Here is a 12,767-nt window from a genome sequence, read left to right on the forward strand (position 1 = left end):
GTTGAGCAGTCTCTCTGAGTGTGCAGGAGGTAACTTGACCCATGCAGAGCTCTATTACTGAGATTTAGCTAGGATGAATTACACCTGAGGTAAATCACACCTTCTAAACTGTTTAAAATTAATTTTCACCTTTTCCATCTTTAACACTTATCTGCAATATCCCTCAAATTTTTCCTTGATGGACAAATTTATTTTTCATGGGGTTGTCAAAGTCAAAAGTGACTTTCTGTTTTGAAAAAGTCTTTGAAAAAGAAAAGTCAGCTTTGACAGCCAGTCTTGTAAGCTTGGTTTGTTGGGGAAACAAGGGGTAGGAACTCATGCAGTTGGTCTGTCTGCCTCCCGCCAAGGACTGCTGAATTGATTGACTGCTTGCGGTGTGATACAAGGGGAAACTGACAGTTGGTTTTCCTATTGTGAGCTGGAAATGCAGGAAATTACCTCAAGAGATAGAGGAAACTGCAATCTGCAGGGAGCTGGAAAGAAGGCTGTGTGTACTGTGTGAGTTATGGCTAACAGGGTGGCAGACAGAGCTTTCCCAGCAGAGCTACTTCTTAGATTTGGCCCTTTCAGCTTAATAAAAGGCCTTCTCTTGATGTTCTTTGCTTGAGCATTACTTGGTATTATGTAAACTGAGAAACCTTTCTTTAACTATGCTGTCTTGCTTTACTGTCATTAACCAAAGAATTCTGCAGGCATGAGTCATCTCAGTGTTGTTCTCTTTTATCAGTAAACTTTATAAATAGATGTGACCCCTTGACCAAATCCAGTCTTTTTTCACCTGTTGAAAAAAGTAGTACACATGGGAAATAGCTCCACTGACACTAGTGGAATGAAACGTTGAATTAGTGTAAGCATGAAGTGAGTCAGAAGAGGTAGGAGGCCTATTGCTACTGCTGAACTTGGTTTACACTGTATTTATTTATAAGGCCCCATAGCCTTTTGTTATAACAAAGGCATGTAAGGATTTTGTTTTGGAGGCATTTTTTCTCAAGGGTAGAACACTTGAATTTTGCAACTCTGACACCAGTCCAGACTTCAAGGGCTGAGAATAGCAATTCATCTGGGAAACAAGCTTTTGTGACATGTTGTAGTCTGTGTCAAGTCCTGTTTATGTCTTACCCATGCCTTACAGAGTTAAAAGCATTCCTAGTTTCAAGTCTGTATGCCAGCAGGTCTGCATTTCTCCTACCTGTTTGTGAGGATAAACATTAATGTGGCACTTGATACATTCTTGTCCCATGTTAGCCCAGGAGTTTCCGCTCATCCATTTTCTCTTGCATTTGGGGCACTTATATTCACCAAAGCAGCGTTTCTTGCCCTGGTATGGTGTCAGGCCTTCTCCTTTTGGACGAGCCTACAAAACAAAGGGAAGAAGCAGTGAATGACCAGTGAATCTCCCAGGGTGTGGGAGAGTAGTAGTAAAGTAAGTAGGGTTTAAATTAATTATGAAGATTTGAGCAAAATATATTGGTTGCAGACATGAAGGTCATATCCCCTTAATTGAGAGTCTGTATGTTCAAGTTAGTGTTTGAGTTCTGCAAATTACTTCCGTAAGAAGTATTCAAACATTCAAGAAGACTTGTGACACTGAACATAGCATTTAGAAACATGCCCATATCCTTTTTGCAATGGTTTTCATATCCATTTCATTATAAGATCATCTCTGCTGAGTACATATTGCTAGGATTATGTATAGCATCTGTAGAAGTACCTCACTAGTAAAGGACTATATTTCTTAACTGGAATCTTGTTTATTCCCTGTTAAAAAATATAACTAAGATTTCTGTAATTCAGCTTTGCACACTCTAAACAATGAAATATTGGCAATCTATTAGTATGTGGATACGCATTATTATATGGGAGTGCACAAACTGGGATTGAGTATGAAGGAGACATGGCTTTGATCAGTGGAAATCATTAATTTGAGGAACTTAATTTGGTTTCTTGTTCTTAGTAAATGTTTTCACTGATTTTTATATCTTGAAGGAAATGGGAAGGGATTCTCAAATGGACTTGTAACACGTAAATGTTATGTCCCCCATAGAAAGCCTTTTTAACCAGGGAAGCTAGTAGAGTAAGCAATGACCTTATGCAAATACTGCTTTAGTTTTTTTCTAAATGCACTCACTAAAACTGTTGTACGTAACAAAAATATAGTAAGGTACATGATATGCTAATAAGGTGAAGGTGAGAGTATTGCATGCAGCTGTACTGAAGACAGCTGTAAAGATAAAGACATTTCCTGTAGTCTCTAGTAGATCTTTTGCCTGTATAGTGGCAGAATGGTATGAATCTTTTTTTTAAAAATGAAGTTTAGATGAAGTTTAGAAAAATTAAATGACCCATCCTGCTGGGAAGGGGTTTGTTTTTGGTTTGTGAGCTTGTATGATTTCTCTGTGTGTAGGTCCAAATTGCTTTCTATGTGAAAACAAGGGTTGAAGGAGCAGGTGGTTGGCAGAAGACCTGAGCTTGGCAGGAGCTCTGAGAGTTGAGCTCCCATGGCTGATGGAGATGGTGTACATTGTGTTACCTCCAGGATTGCATGTGGGATCAAGAGGGAAAGGAACATTGAGCGTGTTCCCCCCTGCACGCTGACAGGCGGAAGAGGGGACCTTGAACTTACTGTGGCCTCTCTTTCCCTCCCTCCCCCCTATCTGTAGTGTCAGTAAACAACATTCTCTATTTTTCATGCTTGTTCCTCAGCATAGTAACATACTTTAACAGATCAGATGCGGTAACAACCTCTGCTACAAATAGGTAAACATCTATAATAACTTGCTTCACAACAATCTGACAAGCCACTGTAAATATTCCAGCTCATAGTAAAGATGAAGCTGACAGTGGGTCACATATATTTACATAAATATTGCACAGAAATAATACTAAAAAAAATATAAAGTGAATTGGTATAATGAGGAACATTTGGACTTCCGTCACTAAATAAATGCTGGCAGGCACCCGGAATGTAACCCTCTGATCCATGGTGTCCCTTGACAAGGATGGGATATTATAGCTGAATGGTGGGCAGGAAAATATCGATTTATGGGGACATCCTTGTTCTGGACACTTAACTTGACTTTGCCTCTGTTGAATTTGTAGCACAACTCGAGTCAGCATAGGAAGGAGCCACATGTTCTCTTCATTTAGAAATTTGAGGGAATTGAACAGGAACCCTGTGTACAGAGAGCTCCCATGATTCAGAGATGTTCCCCCTCCTCCTGAGGCATCACAGACTGCTTTATTTGTAGTTTCAGTTGGGGTTATGCTATTGAACAGAAGATGAGTTATTTTTGATTCTCAGTTTCAGCTGCATTTGACTTAAACTCCTCCTGCAGTCAGACCTGGCAATGGAGCTTCATTGCCCCTACTAAGAAGCAGTCCTTTCAGAAAACAAGCAGGCCACCAAGTGCATTATTTCCAAAACTAAAGCACTGACTTTAGAGACAGAGGGTGTCTGAGAACTCTTGTAAATGTTTACAAACGGTGTTTAAACATAGCACTCCCACTGCAATATGTTATGCCAGCCATAAAGAGCATTTAAACATCAGACTCCCACAGCACTATGTTGTGCTAGACACAATTTACAGGCAGGGGAAACTTTCAGGGATGGCCCGTAAGTGTAGCTGACTGGAAAGACACCAATGGCCTGAAATGCTCTGCCCTCACAAATGCACAAGAGGACACTGAAGATGCTAGTTGGTGAAGTCATCTGTGTGCATAGCCGGGCATCAGAAATGGAGGCTTTCCAAATTAGAAGCTACTTTTAAAATTTAGCTTCTCCAATTTGCTCAGTAAATCGGAAGCAGAACTAGGAAGAGAACGGAGGAGCCCTGACTCTGGCAGTAATTTCCTGTTTTAATCACTAGACTAAACTTCTGATTTATTTTTATTTTAACTTTTTGGCTGTCACAGCTCTCTCCTCAGTCAGTGAGACGTTAATTAATTTGCTGGCAAAGCTACAACATACTCTGTAGGTGTTTCACTATTCTTCTTTATGGCTGTTTATACTTTGCCCTAACGGATTATTATTTTCCTTCCCATATCTTCAGTTTCCCAAACTGTGCCCCACAGGGAATTTGGATTCTCAAACAAACAAGCTCATTTTCTCTAGTGAGAAACATCATTAGGAAGCATTGACAGCAGAGAAGGCAACTTTCCAACTCCCTCCACCCTTCAGGTCCAAACACAACAGAAATCTGACAGTATTTGGTGGAAGGCAAAACCTGAGTGAGATACACTAATGACCTGAGAGGTTCTTTATCTTTCCCTTTTTTTTTGGGTCTATAGCTTCAGGAGCAGCACAGTTGAATTGCATAAACATCTCCAAGAAACAGGCTGCTCCTTGGCACAGCAGCAGCCAGCCCTACCTGGCAGGGTGCTCGAGCACCCTGTTACTCTGCGACAGAGGTGTCTCAGTGCTCATCCAGCTCGAGGGCAGGAACTTGTTTTGACCAGAGGTTTTTCTTAACTAAGTGCCAAAAAAAGAGCAAGAAGACACATTTTGCCTTTTGGTATTAATGTAAAGACTCTTACTGGGTATTAATCAAAAGACACATTTTTACAAAATGTAGGACTTGCCTTGTTTAAGCCATTGACCAGCTATTCTTTCCCCACCCTGGCTTGATCTGAATGGTGTTTAGTAATATACCCTGGTTGGTGTATAGGTCCAGCAATTCCCTCCCTAAGCATTATTTTTTCTTACCCTTTCTGCAGATAGAATTTTTTTCATGTTCCAAGTCAACCTGGCAAAGTTAAGCCACTGTTTATAATGGCAAAATATTTTGTTGTTACCATGTAAACATATGCTTTCCTGTTGCCTTTATGCTCAGGTAGTGTTTGGCCTGGTTTCTACTCTTGGCTGTAAAAGCTTGGTGTAATCTCTGTCTTACCGTGTTTGAAATAATATTCAAAATAGATTACAAACTGTAATGTGAACAAGACTTTTACATTTTCAGCATTCTTTTTGTCTGGGGAGTTGACAATTTTATACTTTAAATGCTGATTTTAGAGGCCTACTCCATAAAACCAAAGCTCACAGCATTTCTCCTGCTATGTGTCTGTATGGCTTGCCAACAGCTCTATGTATCTTCATTCAGACATTTCAAGGGTCATTTAATGCAGCCAGGACAGAGGTAGGCTTTTGGGGATGATTAAAACCAAACAGATTTTTCTAGACAGACCAGAAACTAGCCATTACTTGAAGCGTGTCTCAATGTCCAGATCTATGCCTATGCAACACGTTTTTTGTGCTGCTTTGACTTCAGAAACCAGCAGGGAAATGCAGAAGTGAAGAGCCTTCCTTCCCCAAGGTACCGCTGGGGGTGGGAGCTGTGGTGGCTCAGAGCCTCTTCCTACCTCATGGCCCTCAGGCACAAGCTGAAGCCAGTCTTGGACTGGTAGTTTTAGTGCTGAGGCTGAAGGGGTCTCCCTCTGGATGTGAATTTGGAAAGCACCACAGATTATGCAAAAGCCCTGGCTGGGCCCTCTGTTCACTATAGCTAGCCAAACAGAAGGTCCTTGCCCTCTGATTAATGACACAGTGATACATCATCTTGGTCTTCTGGACAAATGGAATCATCTTTGCAGGTTTACTTAGCCAGTGCACATGCTTGCCTTAGCTAGATCCAGCGTATGTACAAAGTCAGTATCTTTTTTTGTGCGGCACTGCAATGAAAATGACATCAATGTTCCACCCTTCACTGACACCCAGCTGCCTCTATTTTTCATTTTCTTCCTTTCCTCAGCCAAATGCACAAATTGGCAGTAATAAGATTTTAGAGGTGTTTAAGTTGAGCTTTTCTGCTGGTAACTGGCCAGCCAAGTGCGCTCTCAACCTATCAGATTGTGCATCTCATGGAGGAATCTGCCAAATCACTTGGTAGTGATGGACATCATAAAGGACTCTTTGCTTTCTCTAGACAATTCTCTCAAAGTATCAGTTCGCAGAGTCAGCAAAAACAAAACAAAACAACCCCCCCACATGCCCTGCTTAAAGATGCATTATAAACAACAAAGGGCAGAGTTACTTCCTAGTGAAATGCTGATAAACAATTTCGTTAACACTCTTTTCCCCCACATCTTCCCAAGTTTGTTACACAGCTGAAAGGCATATAGCACATGGGGAAGATGAAGTCAGCATGACACTGGTAGGTGGGTCCCCTTCCTAGAAGAAGTCTGTAAGGGTGCTTCATCAAATAAAGCAGAAAAATGATAGTAGCAAACAACAGCTTGATGTACTGACTGGTTCCCATGTGGTTTGCAGGAGTGGGAGGGCCAGAGCTATATTTTGAAATGTGAGCCCTCAGACACTCAACTTTAAGTCAGCACATCTAGAAGATGGTGTTAAAAAGCCACAGCACTCTGATTTTATATTACTGTATGTACGTAGTTTTGAGAAAGATGAATTGATGATGATGAACCATACCCAAAATGCTCCATTAGAAAAGGAAAAATAAAGTATTGGGACTGATTTGGCATACTAAGTGTCCCAGCATTCTAGTCCTGACTCTGCAGCAAGTTGCAGAGTGCTGGGAAATTCAATGAAGTCCTTTGACCTTTCTCAGCTCTGTGTAGGCTGTACAGAGAATGAGGACATGCTTGCCCACTTACGCCAAAATGGCACACAAAAAGGAATCCTTAATGGCAAATTTTGTTCTTTGTCCTTCCTGACGTCCATGTTCACAGAAATCCGAGTATCAACAGAATATGTAGACAGAGAGGCTATAGGTTCAGGAAATGAGTTCTAACAGAGCTGGTCTATTTTTCCTTACTGTGTGTGGTCCATGTTGCTGGTGTATGATACTGTGTATGTGTGACCCTAGAGACTTTTGAGGTATTTAAATGAACTGTCACTACATCTTAAATTAGTACATGCAATATAAGGAAGAACATTTAAGGGATACAGAGACTAAATTAATGCTTTGCTTCAGCCTTCTTGTCTGTAGGATAATTTTTGTATCAGTAATACCATGAGAACTATTAGCTGATAGGGGTCAGGTAAAAGAGGAATAACAGTCAGAAAGCAAACTCTTTATTATATCATTACTATTTAAATAAGAGCTTCAATTTGATTTAGTGAACAATAGATATTATGAAATTTCTAGACGTATTTGATATTCCAGACTAAGGATTTATGACAAGTATAATTTTATCTGAGCAAGGCATGGCTGAAATATAAAACTTGAAAACTTGTTTGTGTAGCTTAACAGAGGAGGCTAGTATGTGCTTTAGACTGGGATTTTATTGAGTAGTGTCTTCTCTGCCACAAAGCTTAGGGCTGCTTCAGCCTCTGACTGGGGAGGGTACTGTATGGCTTTTATTGTCATTGGAAGCATGAAGAATGCACATCACTGCATTCATAGAAACAGACTTGTTCTTCATGGTAGTTATTGCTGATAACCTTCTATCACACTCATACCACTCTTACTCCTAAAACCTGATCAAGGGAGGACGTGTTTTTGTACTGAGGTCCCAAGTAATTAAACTATTGCATTCGGGCATCTGATAAAGCTGGTAGGATTTCTCAGCACCTCTTCTCTAGGCCAGTGTACATATTGTAGCCTTCCTGTTCACTGCCAGTGCGCTGAGCTGTGGAAAAGGGGACAGTGAGTTGATGGAGCTGATGCCTAGCCTCCCTAAGAGATGTAAAATTAGAAGCAGGTAAGGCTGCTTAGGCTCTCTGTGTGTCTGCTTGCTGCTCCCATGGATCACTATGTACAGTGCTATTCCTAATACTATATTTTATCACGTAATGTGGACAATAATTTCACAGTCAAGTGTATAGAAAAGTCTGCTCCTACACATATTTTTCCTTTATTTCACCTTTATACCTGGTATCTCTACTGACCATAAATACAGTCCTTGACTTTCTTGGCCTTGAAGTCAAGTTTATTTCTAGTGGGGTGATGTTCAGAATGAAATATGATTCTTGAGGAACAGAGCATTAAAATGTGCAAGTTTGTGGCACACAATCCAAAACAATGTTAGTCTTTTTATCTTACTATTACTATTTCTGCTGTTACAAACACTTAAATTGCCAAGTCTTGCTCTTTGGGAAACATGTAAAGGTATATCAACTATGCTGTCTTGAGGAAGTTTTATGGGTAAATTTTGAAATGGCAGAAGACCAATTTTATATTTGTCATTTTAATATATGAGGATGTATCTCTTGGTTGCATTGAAAAATTAGTGTTGTCAACATACTGTATGTTAACTGCAATTCTGATCTTGTTTCCACAATGATAAACCAAGGGTAATATTTGGCAGTATTTGTTACTAATAACACACACATGGTTTCTGATGATGATTAAAGCAACAGGCATGGTTGTCATGGACATGCTGATCAAAGTCTAGAAATCCAAGAAGTTGGCTTGGCAAACATTCTAACATTTAAATCAAAATCTGGTTTTGTAGATTTTTCAGAATCCTAGCTGTGCTTTTTGGAACAAAGGCTTTTCTTCTGCTACAAAGTGCCTTGTTGAGCTGATCATTAGAACCCTCCTTGGGCCAAAGATACATAAAATTAATTTCTGTGCTAAGTCAGTTTGAAGCATATTTGCAGAATTGCTAAATATTAGTTACTGTATGATGTGTCAATTACTAAACACTGAATGCTCTGAGAAGTTGATAGTGTGGAGTTACTTCTTTGTGAATCCTCTTCATCACTCCACAGATAGTATAGTGATAGAAAACATGCAAAAGCTCAGTACTGTACAGTCTGAGAAAACAAGTGTATTAAGTATACTGTGTTGTTTTCATAGGCCTCTGTTTTAATAAAAAAAGGACTTGACACAAGAAAGCAGTGAAACAGAAAAGTATTCAGGAATTCATGGTAATGTGGTGACAGGACTTGCGTTGCAAGTCCAACAGCTGGATTGAGTATGTGGTCCTAACAGATTTCTTGTCTGATCTTGGTCAGGTCATCTAATGAGACTGTACCTCAGCTCATCGTTTGTGATGGAGAGAGATCCTTTTGCTGTCCCTTGTCATTTCTGTGGTTCTTATGGCAGTGTATAATCACTTTGGGCTACATATGGTAACATAGCTTGTGTAGCATAATGGAACCTTGAACTTCATCTAGGCCATCTAAGTACTATTATATCAAACAAATAACACTCACAAAACTTTCAGTCTACCTTTTTCATAGAAGAAATTTTGGGTGCATAGGGTATTGCACAGAAACATGCTGTCTCTAGATGAAGCTTGTTAGCAGAGTCTTAATAGAACATGAAACTCCCCTTGCATTGACAGTTCTAACTAACCTCAGATATTTATTTTTTTCTACATGTTGACATGACTTTTCCAGGTTCTAGAATTTCAAACAGTATACTTTTATATTCAGTTATATCATGTGTTATATAGAGGGCAACAGGCAGTGATCAAGTGTTTAATGCGCTTGATAGACTTTCAGAGCCACAGAGCTCGACTAACCCTAGTTACCACAATCTTCTAGTAGGGAAAGCTGCAAATAATTATCTCAGTTAACTGTACTTCAAGGACTTATTTTACCTGTGCATGCTACTCTTTGTTTGTTGAATGACTGTGAAAGAGCTCCCAAACTGTCCATACTTACAGCCAATCACAACTTTAATACGCTTGTTCCCATAAGAACTTCAAAACAGTGGAATTATTTGAGCATATAAATAGCTGCCTAATGAATCTTTTGAAAGTATTGCATAACTTAGCCTAACTCAGAACCTAAGATTTCAAGAACAGGGAAAGAATACATCTCCAGTCCTTACACATGTGAAGATAACCATCAAAATGTGAACCAAATGTTAAGTCACGCAATGAACCAAGTGTACTGAAAAATATTATCTTACAGAATTCTGTAGTGAAAACTGTTTTCAATATATTGTTTAATGTAATAGGAAATAAAAAGGGGGCAGGGCTAAAAAGTAGTGATGAATGATGTCTAAATGAACCTGCGTCTCTGCTAACTATTGTATATCATACAGAAAATAGGGATTTGCATATCAAATTAGGCATGTGGAAGAGTTAAAATTACACTCGCCTGCTGGGATGCAGTGAGGCACTTCTTTTCAGTGTTACAAGATCATATTCTTCCAAGCAGCTTGAGATAAAAGGAAGTGGTTGAAATCTTTCTTTCCCCTTCTCTGATACAAAATTGGCCATACTGAATTAATTATGAAGAAACTAGGAATGTATTCATTTTAATAGTTTCCTGATGTGTGGACTCTTTTGTCCTTCTTCATCTGTTGCTTGAAAACATACAATGGCAATACCCTCCTCCTCTTTCCCTCCCCCTTCTCCTCTGGTAGCACACTATATAACATCTTGGCACTTCTTTTGCTAGTTGGAATCGGAGTTTTGGAGCAGTGAGGGTCACATCATTGTTATTTACAGGCATTCCCTTTCCTAAGCTGAGGTCAAGACCCATATTTTTGGACCTGTTTAATTGGTCCACCTCAGATGGCTTCATGTGGGTTTCAGATTTCTCCTAGGGTTAGTGTGGCACAGCTAGGGCACTGCTCTAGTGATGAACTGACAGGTCTAAAGATTATGATCTTCTGTCCTTCAAAAAGCAGTGCAATAGCTCTGGTAGACTCCTTGTCTCCTCATAGGTCATGGAATGCTTCCAGAGGCAAAACAGATAGGAAGGCAGACATTTCACTGGAGGCCATTTTATTTCAAATCTAAGTGAGTGGCAGGTGCTTTTGAAGCCCCATTCAAAACATGGGATGTTGCCTTCTGCTTCATTGCTGTTCTGAGGTGTGCTTATGCAAAGTATCCAACTGAAGAGAAGATGTGGACTGAATTATGATGTTGAGATGCAGTTGCAGATCTCCCATTGAGTGATAGTAATTCTTTTCTTAAGTGTCTAGGTAAAGAAACTGCATGAGAAGACTCTGTCCAGACTACATTGGGTGTGCCACTACTTGGTCAAAGCACATTTTCAAAAGAGGCTTTGGATAGGGGGATTTTCTAATTCCCATAGGGCTTGCATTGCTTTTTGGTTTATGTTTCAGCTCAAAATCAGAGACTTTTTTCACATCAAATTACATGCAGAGTAATAGTGGTTTTCCTACTATTTTGAGCTGCTTGTGAAAGCTGCGTAGGAACTTTAATTGCAGACATGGCAATCTGCAAAACATTTAGTGCTTAGTGTTTGTGAATGACTGTAGCTTAATCTTTTACTGGGTGCAGCTTGATTTAACTTTGGTGTGAATTTACAGAGCGGAGTAGAGAAATGGCCTGTACTAAATATAAAGAGGACTGTAGGTGCTGATGGGAGACAGCTTCTTTTAATGCTAGAGTGGCTTTGTGAAATCCTGCTGTATGACTACCTGTATCTTTTGGGGCCTTTAACCTTTTATAGATCTGGATCTGTTGTGCCTTTCCTCCAGGCCATATGTCTGCTGGGATACATTTGTTGACAGTACTTCAGAAGGGAATTTAATACATCAGTGATCTTAAGAAGAAACCTCAACTTGGGAATCTGCTGCTTCTGCTTGTTCACTGGAAACAGTCTGTTGATGTCCAGGGATCTCATGACAGACCTCTGCTTTATGCGTTACTTTTTCCTCTGAGGCAGAGTGGTTTGTAGTACTTGGATGATATTAATGAGACAATTACAATAAACTGCTATTATTATTTCAGTTAGAAGCTTTGACATAATTCATCTATCAAAAATAACGTTAATTTCTTTGTGTAGCTTCCAAATGAAACTGCTTAATCCCAGAGCATTATCTGTTTTAACTCTGCCCTAACAACCTGTAGCCCACAGCAAGGTCAACCTGATACAACAGGTATTTTAATATCCTTAGTTAAGGCAGATAAATTTTAAAGAAAAATATCAAGTTCCCATGCAGTTTCTTGAATAGATTCTGTCCTGGGCTCTGGTGGTAGCCAAAGAATGAGCACTTTGCTCCCTGCAGACTGGGCAAAGGGGTATGCAGCAGGAGGCATTGCACTCGGAGGCTGAGAATACATAGGGTGGGGAGGAGAAGGCGGTAAAGCAGGTAATATTTTAATTCAATGCAACAGCACACTGCAGTAGAAATGCAACTTGAGCAGTGTTACCACTCAGGCAAGGGCTTGTTTTGATCTGCTTTGACTTTATGCTGCTTGTTGCACCCTCTGGACTGACACATTCTTTTCTTATTTCCTTCATATGGGTATGAATCATAATAATGATGTATTTCTTTTAGCCTGAAATAGTAATGCCTTTGCTCTTGTAAACGTTTTATCTCTTCAAAACAACTCTTGGAAAGCAAAGGAAATATTGTTAAGACGATAAGGATGAGTTTCAGGGGAAAGGATGTTTCTAGAAGAACTCAGCCTTCTTCCTTCCTTCTGCTCTGAAAGAGACAGGATCTCTTTCAACTACCCACTAAATCCTTAAGGATTCAAGACCTGGTTTGTGGCATATCCTGTGCACTGAGTAAGCATAGGTGTAACCACAGTAAAAAAAAATCCCAACAGGAGAGTTCATGTCACGAGGAGAATAATGCAGTCTTGTGGTTAAGGCACTGGACTGGACCTCATTTCTAGCCTGGCTGCAGCCTCTTTCTGTGGGTTTGTGGGCAAGTTACTTGATATCTTTGTGCCTCAATTTTTCATCTAGAGTACAGGCAGTACTAGCATACCTCACATTCGGGGGGTGTAATTAATGTTTATTACTACAAAAGTAAGCAGTATGCATGAATCCTGAGTTATACAACTCCCAGATAAAGGTTTGGAACAAGGACTGCTATGAGCCTGTCACCAATGACCCTGACCTCACCTTTTGAACCAATTTTTTTAAA

At 39.8% G+C, this 12,767-nt stretch overlaps 1 protein-coding gene and 1 long non-coding RNA gene across 3 annotated transcripts in view; one reads left to right on the plus strand and one right to left on the minus strand.

Moving 5' to 3' along the window:
• The window catches only part of LOC136010090 (uncharacterized), a 31,949-nt gene extending 20,261 nt beyond the window's left edge, over positions 1–11,688 (plus strand). The window contains exon 3 of one of the 2 annotated variants that reach the window (XR_010610752.1): positions 11,339–11,688. This is a non-coding gene — a long non-coding RNA (uncharacterized LOC136010090). The remainder of the gene's footprint in view (positions 1–11,338) is intronic. The other variant, XR_010610753.1, reaches the window with a different exon arrangement.
• The window catches only part of ZCCHC24 (zinc finger CCHC-type containing 24), a 118,814-nt gene that overhangs the window by 17,145 nt on the left and 88,902 nt on the right, over positions 1–12,767 (minus strand). Inside the window, exon 3 of the mRNA XM_065670733.1 lies at positions 1,190–1,354. Within this exon, the coding sequence (XP_065526805.1) occupies positions 1,190–1,354 (165 nt within the window). The remainder of the gene's footprint in view (positions 1–1,189; positions 1,355–12,767) is intronic.

This window comes from Lathamus discolor, chromosome 3 (genome assembly GCF_037157495.1).
Source record: "Lathamus discolor isolate bLatDis1 chromosome 3, bLatDis1.hap1, whole genome shotgun sequence".
NCBI lineage: Eukaryota > Metazoa > Chordata > Aves > Psittaciformes > Psittacidae > Lathamus > Lathamus discolor.